Here is a 19,045-nt window from a genome sequence, read left to right as displayed (position 1 = left end):
TCTGACCTGCTCCAACTCACTGTCACTATGAAGTATGTATTCGGGGCTTGGTAGTTGAATGATTTTAGAGGGGCTGGCTTCTCTTAAAAGTTTTGTGGAATATCCTTGCTCACTGGATTGAGGGGTAGGTGAAAGACTTATTTTTTTAGAGTATTGCATTCAGAAGAGGAGGGAGATGTACAGCTGTCTTGTAAGTTATCTTGCTGCACAGAAAACTGTAGCTCCTGTTAAAAGAAAAAAAAACAGGAAAAGGACATTGAAAATAGTCATCAGTTATCAATAAACTGTTTATGAATTATGAACTTTGATGAAGCCTGACATAAATGGAAATATTTACTTTTATTTAACATAAATGAAATTTGTAATCAAAGATAGCATTGCTCAAATATCTGACTGCTTATATTTTCATTGTTAAATTTTTAGGTAACTAAAAACAAGATAGTAGTCTTCTTTACTTCCTGATAAAACACAGAAAGAATATGTGCTCAGTTATCTATTGATATGGAGTATTTTCACACTATGTTGTATTGAACTAAATAGGTGCTACATGAGTACTGTGAAATTCTTGTGTGTGCTAATTAACATGTAACATGCTATCATTCTCTGGCGCCATGATAAAGTTTATCAAAACATTTGTAAATTAATATAGACTTTGTATAAATTACAAACATACATAAATATGTATTTACACAAATATTCATATGGTGAAGTGAACATGTTGGGGCAACAGCCTTGATAAATGCATGAGCTGTCCTGTGCTCAGGTGTGACATTCCAAACTGCTTTTATTGAATTATGGAAAATTTTAATTAAGAAGGACAAAGCCCAAGTTTCTACCCTTCAGATTTCCACATCAATAAATATTTATTTATGTTTTCATCACTTTAATATCATAAATGTCCTCCTTTTCCCTATTATCATTTATATTTCTCCCCTGCTTGATCTCAAATATCATCAGGACATGGACACTTCTAACATAATAGTTGCTACAGAATCTCAACAAAAAGAACAAAGCAAAAGTGATAATAACTACATTGTGTGCTCAACAATATTTCTTTAAAAAAATTAAATAATGCTGACCTCTTGATGTACTCCTGGCCATGAGGTTTTTCTTCGAAGGAAATGTTCAGATCTTCACATGAAACAGCCCCTAGAAGATCTTCTTTAACATTTGCAACTTGAAAGCAACAGAGAAGACCAGTAATTCATTCATATTTGGATGTCATCTGCACAACTACCAGCAGTCTTTTCCAACTCAGGTTTTAGGCTTTAAGTGCTATATTTACAAATTTTGATAAGTTTGAGTCTCTTGAAAGATGGTACAAGTGCAAATCATGATACCCTTTTAAAAATGTTTTATATATATCATTTCTGAACAAATACTGTATATCATACTGAGGTTTTAGGCAAGTAGGGATATCCTACAGAGAGGTATTTATTGTGTTGCCTGATCAAGGACACGATACATACGACTTACTAACTTAATTTGTGAGTGTATAAAATTAGCAGGGCATTAACATTTCACTCAGACTGAGGCCTTCACCTATGCCATTAAAGTAATAAAGAGCACAGTCTCACTCAGGGCTGGCTCTAAAATATAGGCGAAGCTGTACAAGTCGCGCCCAAACCTTTGATTTTTTTATATGATGCACTCATGTATGGTATTGATATCGAAGTTAAGGGGGATGGGTGCCCCCCTTGCAGTTTCAAGTGCAGCGATCTTTTTATATTCAAGCAGTGAGCTTACAATTATGGATACCTCAAAATCGATAGTAATTTTAAAATACTGGCCTCTAAATTTTAAAGTTTTTCTTTAAAGGTATCTTTAATAGAAGCGACTTGGGTCGTGTTCACTTTTACTACTGGTAATAGCATGAGGCGCGTTCAATGCAGTTAGAACTTTTTTAAAAGATACATTTCAATTTATTTTTAAGCAAGCAAAAATCTGTACCAGAACGTCTTTAACAACTTTTTTTCATAAATCATTGTAACAAATAATTAATTCAACGACATTTAACCAACATTTATTTCATAATAACTCTCTGTATATATGAAATCTAACAATGATGGCGCCAGTGGCGTAGCTAGGAGGGGGCAGTCCGCCCCGGGCAGCACATTTTTGGGGACGGCATTATTGGCCAAAAGGCTCAGAACACTTCACATGTAAGCAGCAGGGTTCGGAAAAATATCACTCATGAATGAAAAAAAGTCAAATTCTCTGATTTTCATCCATAAATGCTTCAAAAATCATTTTCAGATGGTACTTCTGTGACGGCATCAGACAGCAGTTGAAATTTATAAGTCAATAACAAAAATAAACAGAAACATTACACCAAAATAATTTCTAGGACGATAAACAGCTATTTCACAATTTTGTTATCAATCCGAATGCGTTCTTGCACATCCCCACCTATCACTTGTACACCACACCGGTTCTGGTTTTCGCAGCGTAATTATATTAAACTAATAATCAGAACACGGCTTATCAGTGCGTCTGTACTACATTCTTGTCTAGTTGATGCTTATAAATAATTATATGTGAAAAAAATATTGCTGTTTCTCTGTATATAAATAAATCTATGCAAAATGTATCTTAATTTTTCTCTATACGTTATTTTAATTTTCTATTTAAATAGGTTAACATATTCAGATACATTGGAGGGCGGCAAATTGAAGCCCCACCCCGAGTGGCGCGAACTCGAGCTACACCACTGGATGGCGCTCGATATAAAAGCCCGTTGTTGCTTTACAGCCTCAAACCACTCATTAATGACTAAAATGGCAAGAAAAGCACTAAATGTACCAATAGATAGATATGTTCGAATGCAAGAACTGCGTGCAGTGGAAGTTATAATTCAGGGCAGTGTTTGCTGGATAAAATGCAAAGGTGAAAACCGGAAATGAAAAAATAAATATTTATAACATAAACACCTGCATTTATTTTTAGAATTTCATGTAATGGTTACAAAAAACTAGCTTGTCCCACTACTTTTGTTTTGTGTTGTAATGATTACAGGTATCAACATGGACAGGTGAATGCTTGTGGATTCATAAAAACAGAATGCACTGCAGCAACAGAAAATGTCAATTAGAACCTTGCCTTTTAATATTTCCAGTGTGACTTCGTCAAGTGAATCCATTGGTTTATATGCGGAAATATTTTACTTATCAGCTGTGAAGCGCAAAGCAGTATTTTAGCTATCTACCGTATGTAACGTTGTTAATAACCTTACGGTGAGAACGTTTTGAAATGTAACATCTGATGTACGGGAAAGCTAAGGACGCTTCGCAGGGAACGCGTTTACGCATGCTCAAAGAAAGGCATGTTCCATTACGTCCAAAGAAGGGGTCTAAAACAGCGCTGAATATTATATTTGAAAAAAAATAAAATAAATAAGCGTACTCGTAAAAAAAAAAAAAAAAAACAATTGGACACTGCAAAGAAACTGTAACTATTCCGTTAGGTTTTCATATATTCAACAATGTCATTGACGTAAATAATTTTTTTTGCTAAAATAATGAAACGATCCTATATATTACACTACATAACGCGCACAGTCGCTCGGCACTCGTGCTTTTGCTGTTTAAACACCAAAGATGATTTGGCGTTGTTTTATTTGCTGCTCGTTTGTGGCTTTGAGTTTAAAACTACTTTTGAGCCATATCAACACTACACATTATATTGTTTGGAGTTTCAAGTTCATGATGCTGTGTTCTTTGATAGAGATGTTTTGTCATTTGAAATTAAAATCCCTAACCTGGATAAGTCCACCCGTTTTGTTGATGCTATGAAGCTGGTTAGTTTTAATTCCTGTGAGACTCTATGACTGAAAAACAAAATATATATTCTTGTGAAGTACTATCATGGGAATATCATTGAACTATATAAAACTTTTAAAGATTCCTAAATTCTTGAACTTTTCTTTTTTATGTTAATAAATTCCAGCAACACTGTTTGGATTAAGCCATTTATTTGACACAGTGACAAAACTCTTGCATCAAACCACCAGACAAATTTTTTATACAAGGGTCATTTATTTTTAAATATGGAAACCATTTTGATTTGAAGAAAAATTTTACCATTTGAATATAATAAAGTACTGCCTTTTTCAGGGAATCCAGCTGTTAAATCATACTAGTTACAGAGAAAGGCCACTGAATTAGGCAAGTGTTAATCTGAAATGGCATAGTTGTTAACAAAATCAAGGTTGTATTCTAAAACCTTTCTGGAATAAAAAGAGTTAATTTAAATGTCGGGGTTGTGTCTTACTCATTTCTTAAAACAAGATAAACATAGAAAGGTTTGGTTCTTGAAATAAGAATATATGTCCTGCTATGCTCATCACTGTAGTTGATAACAGTCTTTTCTCTCACAGTTGTGCTTTTTTTAAGTCAAAATTGTCTTGGAATTACACTTTATATCTAAGTCAGATAGCTTAAGACCAGTTATCTTGAATTGAGAAAAATAATCTAGCAAGTATCATTGCAACATGAGATATTTAATATCTTGGGGCAAAATATTAGATATATTACCTTACAAATAAGAAATTTTTACTTGTTAAGAAAAAATGTTTTGCAGTGTAGTAAAATGAATATGTATCTACTCATAATGAGAGGTAATCATCACATGGTAATTTGAATATTTTTCAATGTTGCTTTCACCCACTGTACATGGCACCTTGTTTCTAATAGAAAATCGTATATGAACAAAGCATGTTACCTAGTATTGTAGTTCAAACGACTGCCTTGGAAATCATCGACTCTCAACAATATTTCAGAAACAAGAGAATTAGAAGTGAATTAGAAATGATTAACTCTGTTAGGCTGAATGACCTTTCTTTGTCAGTACTATTCATATATTTCTATTAAAACAACTGAAATTCTCTTGCTGTATTTCTGTCTGCAGGATGTGGAAATAGATTGTCAGTCTATTTACAGTACTGAGAGAAATCCATCAGAAAGAGGTTTGAGCCAGCTGTCTAACCATAGTGATGAAACCTGGAAAGGAAAATCCTTTGCAAGTAAGACACAAATGAGCAAGGAATCAAATGAAAGTGATCCAAAGAAGATGCATATATTTTCTGCTGTTGAGTTGATTCTTTAATTCTTTTGCTGTTGAGTTAATTCGTTAATCACTGGAATGTTAGAATGGTTGTGACAAGAACAGGCCATTCAACCCAATGGGTGCATCGATCATATTCATCTAGATTGTTCAAAATTACATAAAATGGAGATCCAAAGGTCTCTAAAGTCCTTTTCTCCACCATTTTAGTGTGGTAATTTTTCCATGTGTCTATGGTTCTTTGCTTGAAGAAAAACTTTCTAACATTTGTGTAAAATTTGTCCTTAACAAGTTTCCAACTGTGTCTCCATGTTCATGTTGTAGAATGTATTTTAAAGTAACAACCTGGATCTGCTGTACTAATTCTTTTTTCTCATATGTCGTACCTCTTAGTCCCATAATCAGTGTAGTTGCTCTTCTCTGGACTGTAGTGTCTTTTTTGTAATATGGAGACAAAACTGAGCACAGTACTCCAGATAAGGCCTCACTAGTGTATTGTATAACTTAAGCATAATTTCCCTTGACTTGTACTCCACACATTATGATATTTAACCTAACATCCTTTTAGCTTTCTGTATGTTGTCTGGATATAGATAGGGATGAGTCCACTATAACTCCTAGGTCCTTCTCATAAGGTGTATTTTCAATTTTCAAGCCTCCTATTGTGTATTCAAATCTAATATTTTTACTTCCTACATGTAATACTTTACATTTACTTACATTAAATTTCATGTGCAGCAAATCTGCCAAGCCTGCATGCTGTTCATATGCCTGTATGCTTAAGAATTTAGCTGATTCTACAGTATCTACCATTTAATCTAGTTTGGTATCATCTGTAAATTTTTCCAACTTACTGATTACGTTCTTTTTTTTTTTAAATATATTTTATTGTAATCATTCCATACAAATAGATCAATTTTTACAAAAAAATAGGATTGAAAACAAATCAAACCACACCCCTGAGAAAGAGAGCCAACTTACTGATTACATTCTTGTCCAAATAGTTTACGTGTATTAAAAGAGCAGCAGCATAAGAAGTGATCACTGAGGAGACACCATTTTTAACATCACCTCATTCTAAAAATGTTCTCTTCACCCTAACCCTTTGCTTCCTTGCTTCCTGTGTTTGAGCCAATTTTGTACTCACCTATACACCACAATTCCCACTTCTTTTAGTTTGATCACTAACCTTTCATTTGGTACCTTATCAAAAGACTTCTGAAAAATAAAGAGTAAATAATACCATATCAACCTCTCTTGCTGTATGTTTTTGTTGCTACTTCATAGAATTCCAGCATATTAGTGAAACACAACCTTCCTCCTCTGACCCAATGTTTAGTATTTCCTAATACACCTGTTCTAGACATGCTCTTCTCAACGTTTTCCTTAATAATTGCTTCCATTAATTTGCCTATGATGTACATTAAACTTAATGGCATATAGTTACTTGAATCAGTCTGAATGCCCTTTTTAGACTAAAGGATAATATTTGGTATTGTCCAGTCTTTTGGAATTTCTCAATTATGCAGATATTTGCCAAGGGTTTATATAAGTACATTCTTTAAAATAAAAGTGCCAGAGTGGGTCTTTAGTGTGATACCATAGAGGAACCATTTGTGGTTTCAAAAAAGACCCATCTGCATGAATGTTTCAAATAGAACATTTATTTATTTAGATGTGCAATAGGCTCCATACAATAAATAACCATGAATAAATGGGAACAGATTTGCAAAATACCAACCAGTCATGATTTTAATAGAATTCTTGCTGAATATGTTCAGTTACATATGTTAAGTCCAGGTTTTCTTAATCTGTAAGTTTACAGCTACAGTTAGGTGCATAAATATTTGGACAGACAACTTTTTTCTAATTTTGGTTCTGTACATTACCACAATGAATTTTAAATGAAACAACTCAGATGCAGTTGAAGTGCAGACTTTCAGCTTTAATTCAGTGGGGTGAACAAAACGATTGCATAAAAATGTGAGGCAACTAAAGCATATTTTTAACACAATCCCTTCATTTCAGGGGCTCAAAAGTAATTGGACAAATTAAATAACTGGAAATAAAATGTTCATTTCTAATACTTGGTTGAAAACCCTTTGCTGGCAATGACAGCCTGACGTCTTGAACTCATGGACATCACCAGATGCTGGGTTTCCTCCTTTTTAATGCCCTGCCAGGCCTTTACTGCAGCGGCTTTCAGTTGCTGTTTGTTTGTGGGCCTTTCTGTCTGAAGTTTAGTCTTCAACAAATGAAATGCATGCTTAATTGGGTTAAGATCAGGTGACTGACTTGGCCATTCAAGAATTTTCCACTTCTTTGGTTTAATAAACTCCTGGGTTGCTTTGGCTGTATGTTTTGGGTCATTGTCCATCTGTATCATGAAATGCCGCCCAATCAATTTGACTGCATTTAGCTGGATTTGAGCAGACGGTATGTCTCTGAACACCTCAGAATTCATTCGGCTGCTTCTGTCCAGCGTCAAATCATCAATAAACACTAGTGTCCCAGTGCCACTGGCATCCATGCACGCCCAAGCCATCAGACTGCCTCAACCGTGTTTTACAGATGATGTGGTATGCTTTGGATAATGAGCTGTGCCACGCCTTCTCCATACTTTTTTCTTGCCATCATTCTGGTAGAGGTTGATCTTGGTTTCATCTGTCCAAAGAATGTTTTTCCCGAACTGTGCTGGCTTTTTTAGATGTTCTTTAGCAAAGTCCAATCTAGCCTTTCTATTCTTGAGGCTTATGAGCGGCTTGCACCTTGTAGTGCACCCTCTGTATTTACTTTCATGCAGTCTTCTCTTTATGGTAGATTTGGATATCGATATGCCTACCCCCTGGAGAGTGTTGTTCACTTGGTTGGCTGTTATGAAGGGGTTTCTCTTCACCATGGAAATGATTCTGCGATCATCCACCACTGTTGTCTTCCGTGGATGTCCAGGTCTTTTTGCGTTGCTGAGTTCACCAGTGCTTGCTTTCTTTCTCAGGATGTACCAAACTGTAGATTTTGCCACTCGTAATATTGTAGCAATTTCTCAGATGGGTTTTTTCTGTTTTTGCAGCTTAAGGATGGCTACTTTCACCTGCATGGAAAGCTCCTTTGACCGCATGTTGTCTGTTCACAGCAAAATCTTCCACATGCAAGCACCACACCTCAAATCAACTCCAGGCCTTTTATCTGCTTAATTGATAATGACATAACGACGGACTTGCCCACACCTGCCCATGAAATAGCCTTTGAGTCAATTGTCCAATTACGTTTGAGCCCCTGAAATGAAGGGATTGTGTTAAAAAAATGCTTTAGTTGCCTCACATTTTTATGCAATCATTTTGTTCACCCCACTGAATTAAAGCTGAAAGTCTGCGCTTCAACTGCATCTGAGTTGTTTCAATTAAAATTTATTGTGGTAATGTACAGAACCAAAATTAGAAAAAAGTTGTCTCTTTCCAAATATTTATGGGCCTAACTGTAGGTAATGTACTATTACATTAAAGATTTCAGTTTTTTTCCACATATTAGGAAGTTTTCAAACCACAAAGAACCAACTTCACATGCCCTTCCCAGAATGAAGTGGTACTTTGCTAAACAATAATTCTACAAGGAAACACTACCCACAAAGAAATGAACCATAAAGTGCAATTAAAAAGCATTATTAGGCTTTATGGTCTCGTCCATTGCGAGAGATGGACGTCTGAAGCGGAGCTCCGTTAGCAGCGGTGTTATTTTTAAATATTATTTCTTTATTATCCTGAGATATCCTGTATTTATCCAACCCGAGGGTTCTACTACAGTATATGCAAGCATATATAAACATGGTCAGCAAGAAAGGGGCCCAGAAAGAAATGGAAAAGAAAACTAAAGCTACATCCAAGCCCAGAACAGCAAGTCCAAGTTCAAGCTCAAGGTACGGCCTTTCAGAGACTGACCTGGAACAGATGGGCGAAAGCCCTGACTCCTCAGGACCACGATCCGCTGCATCATCTCCAGTTGAGAGCGAAATGGGGAGCGAAAGTTCAAGTGACGCAGGTCGCAATAGCTCGCCAATTGGGGAAGATCATTTGAAACTGGAAAAGGCCTTGCAGTCCGTGCTTTCACCTGCTCCACGCGAGCCGGGTAAATCGGCTGTAATAGAGCCCGCTGGTTCGCCTACGCTGCACAAAAGCAGAAATGATCTGTCCGAACTGAAGATGATGATTGCTGAGCTCAAGCAATAGACAAAGCAAGAGATAAAGAAAAGCGAGAAGATAAGCGAGAAGGCAAGTGAGAAGCTATGGCAAGAGCTATGGCAGGATAATAAAGACTATGAGAAACACATATATACTCGCTTTGAGGCGGCCTTTAAATGTATGCTGGAAAAAATTGAGGAGCACATTCAGGAAAACGCGTCTAAACTGAGCACACTTGCCAATCAGCTGGAGGATGTTAAGCAGTCATTCACGACTCTAATTGAAATAGCCGAAAATCTAGCATCCACTGCCACTGATGGAAAAGCAACAGCTGCCAATTCCGAATGCAAAAAACTCAGAGACAGACTTGCCGCTCTGGAAGATGGAAGCAGAAGGAATAATATTAGAATTGGAGGTCTACCTGAGAATCGTGAAAGTCCAAACCCAGTGAAATTCGCAGTTGAACTATTCTCTAAAATACTTGGAGAGGACTTTGTATCAGATACCGAGATAGCAGCAGCTTATCGCATACGCGGATCAAATACCCTTAGACCTAGGTCTTTTATCGTCTGCTTTGAGAGATTATTATGTAAGCTAGATGTGATGGCACTCCTCAGACACAAGCAAGAAATTATATTTGAAAATAACCACATTTCGTATCTTCCCTGATTTCTCTCCCGCAACAGCTGCTAAACGTGCAGACTTCTACATCATCAAACAGCGGTTATGGCAAGCCAATATCAAATACAGCCTCTTGCATCCTGCCAAACTAAAAGTGGATGTTCAAGGCCAATACAATGTCTTCCCCAGCAAGGAGGAAGCAGAAAAGGAATTAAGAAAGCTGATCCTGACACTATTCCGAAACACAATAGTGAGTCACATCCTGTCATGGCATGGCATGGCAAGGAGATATCACCTGCTGTCTGATCCACTAGTAATGATACGGGTATTATAATTATACATTCTTTACATTACTCGGACGCTTTCTGTATATGTCTTAATTACAGTTATAGCATGTGTGTGGAAGAAATTAATTTTTTTTTCTTGTTTACTACCCTAAAGGGGACTGTTTAACATCATACCCTTGGTTTATTGTTATTGTTATTATTGCATTAGGATTCACTATGCATATCCTGGACCACTTTCTAACACCATTCCCTGGGTTTATTATCTTAATACTTTAAGACTGCTGAAGATTTTATATCTTATGCTTATATTTTGTTAATGATTATATTTTAGGCATATAGTATTTAGACTATATTGGCAATAGATATCTCTTACTTTCTAATCCTCAAACGCCGCTGCGTGGGGGCTTGTCTTGCTTTGGATGTGGTATATCAGAGGACCGGGATTTTGTGAAGTGGGGCCCAGCCTCACGTGGAGGGATAAGGGGTGGTTGGGGGGAGAAAGAGAGCAGGCTATATCTAGTCTATCCTTTTAATCCTTATAATTATAACTACCAACGTAACAATAGGCTGCATGGCAATCACCCGTGGGGAAATAGGAAATTAAGGTTATAGCTGTCTTTCTTCCAGCTAAGACTATAAAATGACATCAAAACTTCAGAATCAATGTCTCCATGATGGGACAGTTAACTTTGTGAGCTGGACTGTTAAAGGCCTGAATCACGAATTAAAGAGAAAGAAAGTATTCTCTCACCTAACAGGTTTAAACGCTAAAATAGTATTTTTACAGGAGACCCACTTACTAAGCAAGGATCAGTTCCGGCTGTAAAAGGACTAGACTGGCCAAATGTTCCATTCTAGCTTTACAAAGAAAACTAGAGGTGTGGGAATCCTCATACATAGAACAGTCTCATTTGTAGCATCAGATGTAGTATCTGATCCTGAAGGGAGATATGTGATGGTCATGGGCAACTTATTTAACTGTAAAATGATTTTGATAAATGTTTATGCACCGAATGTCGATGATAAGGAATTCATGCAAAATGTATTTGCATCCATTCCCAATGTGAACACTCATAAAATTATAATGGCTGGGGACTTTAATTGTGTTTTAAATCCACTCTTAGATAGGACTCCTGTCACAGGGGGGATGACATCTAACACTGCAAAGACAATTACACAGTTTGTAACTGACCACAACTTATCAGACCCCTGGAGGTTTCTAAACCCAAACTCAAGAACATATTCTTTCTACTCACCAGTACATCATTGCTACTCAAGAATTGATTATTTCTTTATAGATAATAATTTCTTGCCTACGATTAAATCTTGCAAGTACGATGCTATTGTTATTTCCGACCATGCACCTCTGATCTTAGAGCTAAAGTCACTATGCCCCACACACTCACCTCGCAGATGGCGTCTTAGCCCGCTTCTATTAGCAGACAAGAACTTTACTGAATTTATACAGTACTGTGCAAAAGTTTTAGGCAGGTGTGAAAAAATGCTGTAAACAAAGAATGCTTTCAGAAATATAAATAATGATTGTTTATTGTTATCAATTTACAAAATGCAAAGTGAGCGAACAAAAGAAAAATCTAAATCAAATCAATATTTGGTGTTACTACCTTTTCCCTTCAAACCAGCATCAATTCTTATAGGTACACTTGCACAAAGTCAGGGATTTTGTAGGATTATAGTCAGGTGTATGATCAACCAATTATACCAAACAGGTGCTAATAATCATCAATGTCACACGTAGGTTGAAACACCTGTGTAGGAGGCTTAAAACTGGGTGAGGAACAGCCAAACTCTGCTACTAAGGTGAGGTTGTGGAAGACAGTTTCATGTCATGGCAAGATTGAGCACAGCAACAAGACACAAGGTAGTTATACTGCATGAGCAAGGTCTCTCCCAGACAAAGATTTCAAAACAGACTGGGGTTTCAAGATGTGCTGTTCAAGCTCTTTTGAAGAAGCACAAAGAAACGGGCAACGCTGAGGATCGTAGACGCAGTGGTCGGCCAAGGAAACTTAGTGCAGCAGATGAAAGACACATCAAGCTTATTACCCTTCAAAATCAGAATTTTTCCAGCAGTGCCATCAGCTCAGAACTGGCAGAAACCAGTGGGACCCAGGTACACCCATCTACTCTCCGGAGAAGTCTGACCAGAAGTGGTCTTCATGGAAGAGTTGTAGCCAAAAAGCCATACCTCCGATGTGGAAACAAGGCCAAGCGACTCAAGTATGCACGAAAACATAGGAACTGGAGTGCAGAAAAATGGCAGCAGGTGCTCTGGACTGATGAGTCAAAATTTGAAATATTTGGCTGTAGCAGAAGGCAGTTTGTTCATCGAAGGGCTGGAGAGCGGTACAATAATGAGTGTCTGCAGGCAACAGTGAAGCATGATGGAGGTTCCTTGAATGTTTGGGGCTGCATTTATGTAAATGGAGTTGGAGATTTGGTCAGGATTAATGGTGTTCTCAATGCTGAGAAATACAGGCAGATACTTATCCATCATGCAGTACCATCAGGGAGGCGTATGATTGGCCCCAAATTTATTCAGCAGAGGACAACGACCCCAAACATACAGCCAAAGTCATTAAGAACTATCTTCAGCGTAAAGAAGAACAAGAAGTCCTGGAAGTGATGGTATGGCCCCCACAGAGCCCTGATCGCAACATCATCGAGTGTGTTTGGGATTACATGAAGAGACAGAAGAATGTGAGGAAGCCTACCTCCACAGAAGATCTGTGGTTAGTTCTCCAAGATGTTTGGAACAACCTACCAGCCGAGTTCCTTCAAAAACTGTGTGCAAGTGTACCAAGAAGAATTGATGCTGTTTTGAAAGCAAAGGGTGGTCACACCAAATATTGATTTGATTTAGATTTCTGTTTTGTTCTTTCACTGCATGTTGTTGAAAGTGTTAATCATTTATTTTCATCAATCATTTTTGAAAGTATTCTTTGTTTACAGCATTTTTTCACACCTGCCTAAAACTTTTGCACAGTACTACATCTTCAGAGGTTTCTGCAGGAATACTCTAGGAAACTTTAAAGGCCTTTTTAAGAGGACAGATTATTTCATATCTTTCCCACAGGAATAAATTAGAAACCAAGAAAGTATCAGAACTAAAAAAGAAATTACTAGAGTAGAACATGCCAGGCTTCCAAGCGAGGCTCTACGTAGGAAAAGGCAGGCTCTGCATTCAGAACTCAGCCTCTTGACAACTAAAGAAACTGAACAACTAATTTATAAGATCCAGGCATCATTACTATGAACACGGAGAGAAAGCTAATAAGGTTTTAGCTCAACAAATCCACAAGCAAGAAGTTCTCAATGCAATCCCAGTAATCACCAACACGAACGGAGATTAAATCATTGACCATAAAAATATAATGCACACATTTAGAGACTACTATAAATCCTTATATTTTACTGAGTTTAAAGAAGATAACACACAATCTAATGCATTTCTGGATACATTACAGATGCCACAAATAGGTATTTTTAGTGCGGAGGAACTGTATAAACCTTTGGAGCTATCAGAATTACTAGATGCTATAAAGTCAGTTCAAGGCGGGAAAGCAGCAGGCCCTGATGGCTACCCTGCAGAATTTTTTAAGAAATTCTCCACTCAGCTAGCTCCCCTCCTATTAGCAGCATTTATAGAAGCTAGAGACAATCAAATTCTACCCCAAACTTTTCGCCAAGCATTAATCACCGTCTTTCCTAAACAAAATAAGCAATGTGCATCATATAGACCAATTTCACTTCTGAATAATGATGTTAAGATTCTCTCAAAAATCATACCTAGAAGGATGGAGAAAGTGCTGCCTTCGGTAATACAGTAATCCTTCCTCCATCGCGGGGGTTGCTTTCCAGAGCCATCCGCGAAATAAGAAAATCCGCGAAGTAGAAACCATATGTTTATATGGTTATTTTTATATTGTCATGCTTGGGTCACAGATTTGCGCAGAAACACAGGAGGTTGTAGAGAGACAGGAACGTTATTCAAACACTGCAAACAAACATTTGTCTCTTTTTCAAAAGTTTAAACTGTGCTCCATGACAAGACAGAGATGACAGTTCAGTCTCACAATTAAAAGAATGCAAACATATCTTCCTCTTCAAAGGAGCAAACAAATCAATAGGGCTGTTTGGCTTGTAAGTATGCGAAGCACCGCGGCACAAAGCTGTTGAAGGCGGCAGCTCACACCCCCTCCGTCAGGAGCAGAGAGAGAGATAGAGAGAGACAGATAAAAAAATCAATACGTGTCCTTTGAGCTTTTAAGTATGCGAAGCACCGTGCAGCATACTTAAAAGCTGCACACAGAAGGTAGCAACGTGAAGATAATCTTTCAGCATTTTTAGACGAGCGTCCGTATCGTCTAGGTGTGCGAACAGCCCCCCTGCTCACACCCCCTACGTCAGGATCACAGATAGTCAGCACAAGAGAGAGAGAGAGAAAGTAAGTTGGGTAGCTTCTCAGCCATCTGCCAATAGCGTCCCTTGTATGAAATCAACTGGGCAAACCAACTGAGGAAGCATGTACCAGAAATTAAAAGACCCATTGTCCTCAGAAACCCGCGAAGCAGCGAAAAATCCGCGATATATATTTAAATATGCTTACATATAAAATCCGCGATGGAGTGAAGCCGCGAAAGGCGAAGCGCGATATAGCGAGGGATTACTGTATCACAAGATCAAACTGTATTTATCAAGGGTCGACACTTATCTTCCAATCTTCGATGCCTGTTTAATGTAATATACTCACCAACAAAGTCAAACACCCCAGAAATATTATTATCATTGGATGCAGAAAAAGCATTTGACATGATTGAATGGAACTACCTTTTCACTACATTAGAGAAATTTGGGTTTGGTCCGAACATTTGTGCATGGATGAAACTACTGTATACCAATCCAGAAGCTTCAGTTTGTATTAACAACATTTGTTCAGACTACTTTAAACTAGAACGTGGTACCAGACAAGGTTGCCCCTTGTCACCACTGCTATTTGCAGTCGCCATTGAATCACTGGCGGTCCACTGTCAAAATTCTTATCAAATAAAGGGGAGAAGGACTGGAACAGAAAATTTCTCTATATGCAGATGATATGGTACTGTATATATCAGACCCACAAAATTCTGTGCCTGCAGTCTTAACAGCACTTACATAATTTCAAAAGATCTCTGGGCACAGAATTAATTTGAATAAAAGTGTGCTCTTTCCAGTGAATTCTCAAGCACACAATATTAGATTGGACACCTTCCCTTTTATCATTGCAGATCAGTTTAAATACCTAGGGGTAAACATCACAAGTAAACATAAAGCACTTTATCAACAAAATTTCGCCATCTGTATGGAAAAAATTAAGCAAGACTTGCATAGATGGTCAACCCTTCATCTCACTCTAGCTTGAAGAATTAACGTTATTAAGATGAATATTCTTTCTAAGCTACTTTTTTATTTCAAAACATTCCAATATACATTAATAAATCATTTTTTAAGCAATTAGATTCAACAATAACCTTATTTATTTGGAACTGAAAACATCCACGTATCCAAAGAGCGACCCTACAAAGACCTAAGGCAGAAGGTGGCATGACTCTACCCAACTTTCAGTTTTATTATTGGGCAGCAAACATACAAGCTATAAAAACCTGGGCACAAATAGATGAACATACACAGGGTTGGTCCGCAATATCGACAAGTTATCGACAATATACTAATAACCCAATTGTGCTTCACTCACTCAGAATATGGAACCAATGTAGAAAGCATTTTAAAATGGAGAATCTTTTATCTGTGGCACCTTTGCAAGAGAACCACCTCTTTCAACCCTCGCAAACATATGCAGTTTTTAATATCTGGAAAAGATTTGTGATTAAATTGCTTAGAGATCTTTATATAGACAACATCTTTGCATCCTATGAACAATTACATTCCAAATTTAACTTTCCAGCCACACATTTATTTCATTATTGTAAAAAGAAAAGACACAACTGCACATAAAGGTTTGGGGTTTCCGGCCCCGTATACTGTAAAGAAGTTGAAAATCAAAGTTATACAGTCCAGAGTACAATCACTTCACTGCTGAACAACCATATGGCATGATGGGGGAACATTTATAGAGGGGACCGGAATTAAACAGAGGAATGCTGGGTAGTGAGTTGTGGTGTATTCTGGGATTCTGACGTCATCAGAGGGAAGGAAGATGCGGAAGTGGAAGAACGGGAGACGGTTCAGGGTGTCGCCGTTTCCTTCTTTCTAGGAAAACAAAGAGAAAAAGGTTAGTTGCCTGTCCGTCCCGTATGGCTTTCGGATTTCGCGCTACTACCCGGGTCGTTTGCGACTCCCCATGTGCGCGTGCGTGACACTATCTTCAAATTAGGAACTTTGTTAAACAGAACCTACCCGATTTTCCTCATCTTGCACCCACCTCCATGCCGGAAAAAATATTGCTCAATTTCAAGGACTTAGACATTATCTTGCAGTCCCTCCCTTTTAAAGATCCAAGAGGACAATGGAAAAAAGATCTCTTAATCAATATATCAGTAAAGGAGTAGAAAATAACAATGCAGAGACTTCACTCGAGCTTCATATGCGCAAAGTGTACAATTATTCAACTCAAAATTATATATCGAGCACATCTGTCTCGCCTAAAACTGTCCAAAATGTTTCCAGGGCAAGATCCAACCTGTGAACGCTGCAATGAAGTCCCAGCCTCACTGTGTCACATGTTTTGGGCATGCACCAAATTAACATCATTTTGGACATTACTGCCTTTGGAAAAATCCATTAAATCCTCCCTAATAGTACATAACAGCAGCACATTTTTCACAGCAAGAATCATGTGTCAGGGATCATACTCTGCCTGGCCAAAAACAAAGTCGCCACCTGGATTTAACTAAGCAAATAGGTACGAGCCTCCTATTGGATAATTACTGCATGGGCGATTATCTTTCAGCTGGCAACATCATGGTAGTTGTGTAATGGTTTAAGGGTGCTTTACTGCTTCATTAACTGGACAACTTGTTATCACTTGAATCATAAATTCAGTTATGGCAGATGATTCTTTAGGTGAGTGGGGAACGTTTCACACTAATATAATAACATCTAATCAATTTTCTTTTTGCTTTTTCTTTGAAAACTCACAGATTACAAGCTGTTTGGGAGCCTTCTAATTAAATGTGTAGTGCAATTGGAACTGATTCAGTCAATAGACAACATTGTCTTCTACCCAGCAACCAGCAAAGAATACGATGATGAACATATGGCTGCAGCTCAGGTACACAGCTGATTTCCATTACTTTTCAGCATCACTGAATTAGCAAATTACTGACAGGTCTCCTTTTGAAGGGAATTATTTATATATTTGATATAATTTACTAAGAAGTGTCATTGCATGCAGTTTTACAGTTCGAGCATCATTGGTTCTATTTTCATACCCTGAGGCTGTCTGCTCCATATTCTCCCTATGTTAGTTTTCTGAGTAGTGCTCTTTCAGTTTCAATTTAAAGTACACTGGTAATGTTTCTTACCATACCAATGAGGAATTGCTATGCTGCACTTGTTCCTCACGAAGTTTCACATGAGGACCAACCCTAGCTTGCCCGATTGAATGCCACTGAATGTTGTTAGTTACTGACTTGTATAATTAATATACTTAGATATACAGTATAATTAGAAACAGGATAATAAATCTCCCAAGGCTGTGTCAATCCCTTTGACGTCATGAGGAAAAAGTTGGGTGTGTGTTACACTGTGAAAAAGTCACGTATGCTTGTGAACTACATTATCAATCAGTTGAAAGTGTCAGAGAAACACTGGTTTATGTGTGTGTGTTTGTAAGACAAGCTCTGTGCTCAAGGCTGCTTGTTTCCTGTCCTGTGAAGAGTGCTACCAGTAAAGACATTGTCCTCACCCCTGTAACCCAGCACTGGAAGAAGTTGTTATGAAAATGTATGTATGTGTTTGGTTTATTCCATACATGAAATGTTAGAAAAAAGCAACAACAACAATAAATAAATAAACCTTTTCTTGGGCAACTGCAACAGAAGGCAAAAGAAAATGGATGAATTTCAGAAAAAAAAAAACAATGTAGTGTACAAAATGTAAGCTTCCTCTGTGTCTAGGGGTAAATTAAATTTTTCAAGGACTGGCATGAAAAATTATTTTAAAAGAAATAATATACAGTACTTACAAATTGTTTACATGTTGCTTCAGAGTGATATAATGTGTTTGTGTGTAAATGTATATTTTTGTTCTAAAAATAAACAAATATAACTACAATGCTTATTTTGAGAGATTGTTAAGGTACAACACTAAATGTTTCCAAAAAGGGGGCCACCTTGTGCCAAACAATATAACTTTGGATAGCAGACAGTTTGGCACACAAAAGGAACTTGCTTCCAGGGTAGTGGATCCTAAAATGTCTTGGTTACAGTGCATCTGGAAAGTATTCACAGCACATCACTTTTTCCACAATTTGTTATGTTACAGCCTTATTCCAAAATGGGTTAAATTCATTTTTTTCCTCAGAATTCTACACACAACACTCCATAATGACAACGTGAAAAAAGTTTACTTGAGATTTTTGCAAATTTATTAAAAAATAAAAAAATTGAGAAAGCACATGTGCATAAGTATTCACAGCCTTTGCCATGAAGCTCAAAATTGAGCTCAGGTGCATCCTGTTTCCCCTGATCATCCTTGAGATGTTTCTGCAGCTTAATTGGAGTCCATCTGTGGTAAATTCAGATGATTGGACTTGATTTGGAAAGGCACACACCTGTCTATATAAGGTCCCAGAGTTGACGGTTCATGTCAGAGCACAAACCAAGCATGAAGTCAAAGGAATTGTCTGTAGACCTCCGAGACAGGATTGTCTCGAGGCAC

The 19,045-nt window shown here is 37.5% G+C and overlaps 1 protein-coding gene across 1 annotated transcript in view; it reads left to right on the top strand.

Moving 5' to 3' along the window:
• The window catches only part of LOC114658435 (brefeldin A-inhibited guanine nucleotide-exchange protein 2-like), a 923,594-nt gene that overhangs the window by 838,066 nt on the left and 66,483 nt on the right, over window positions 1-19,045 (top strand). Inside the window, exons 33-34 of the mRNA XM_051932465.1 lie at window positions 4,906-5,020; window positions 17,305-17,435. Of these exons, the coding sequence (XP_051788425.1) occupies window positions 4,906-5,020; window positions 17,305-17,435 (246 nt within the window). The remainder of the gene's footprint in view (window positions 1-4,905; window positions 5,021-17,304; window positions 17,436-19,045) is intronic.

Source organism: Erpetoichthys calabaricus, chromosome 10 (assembly GCF_900747795.2).
Source record: "Erpetoichthys calabaricus chromosome 10, fErpCal1.3, whole genome shotgun sequence".
In the NCBI taxonomy this organism is placed as follows: domain Eukaryota; kingdom Metazoa; phylum Chordata; class Cladistia; order Polypteriformes; family Polypteridae; genus Erpetoichthys; species Erpetoichthys calabaricus.
Note: the sequence above shows the minus strand (reverse complement) of the source record. Positions and strands in the feature narration are given on the sequence as shown.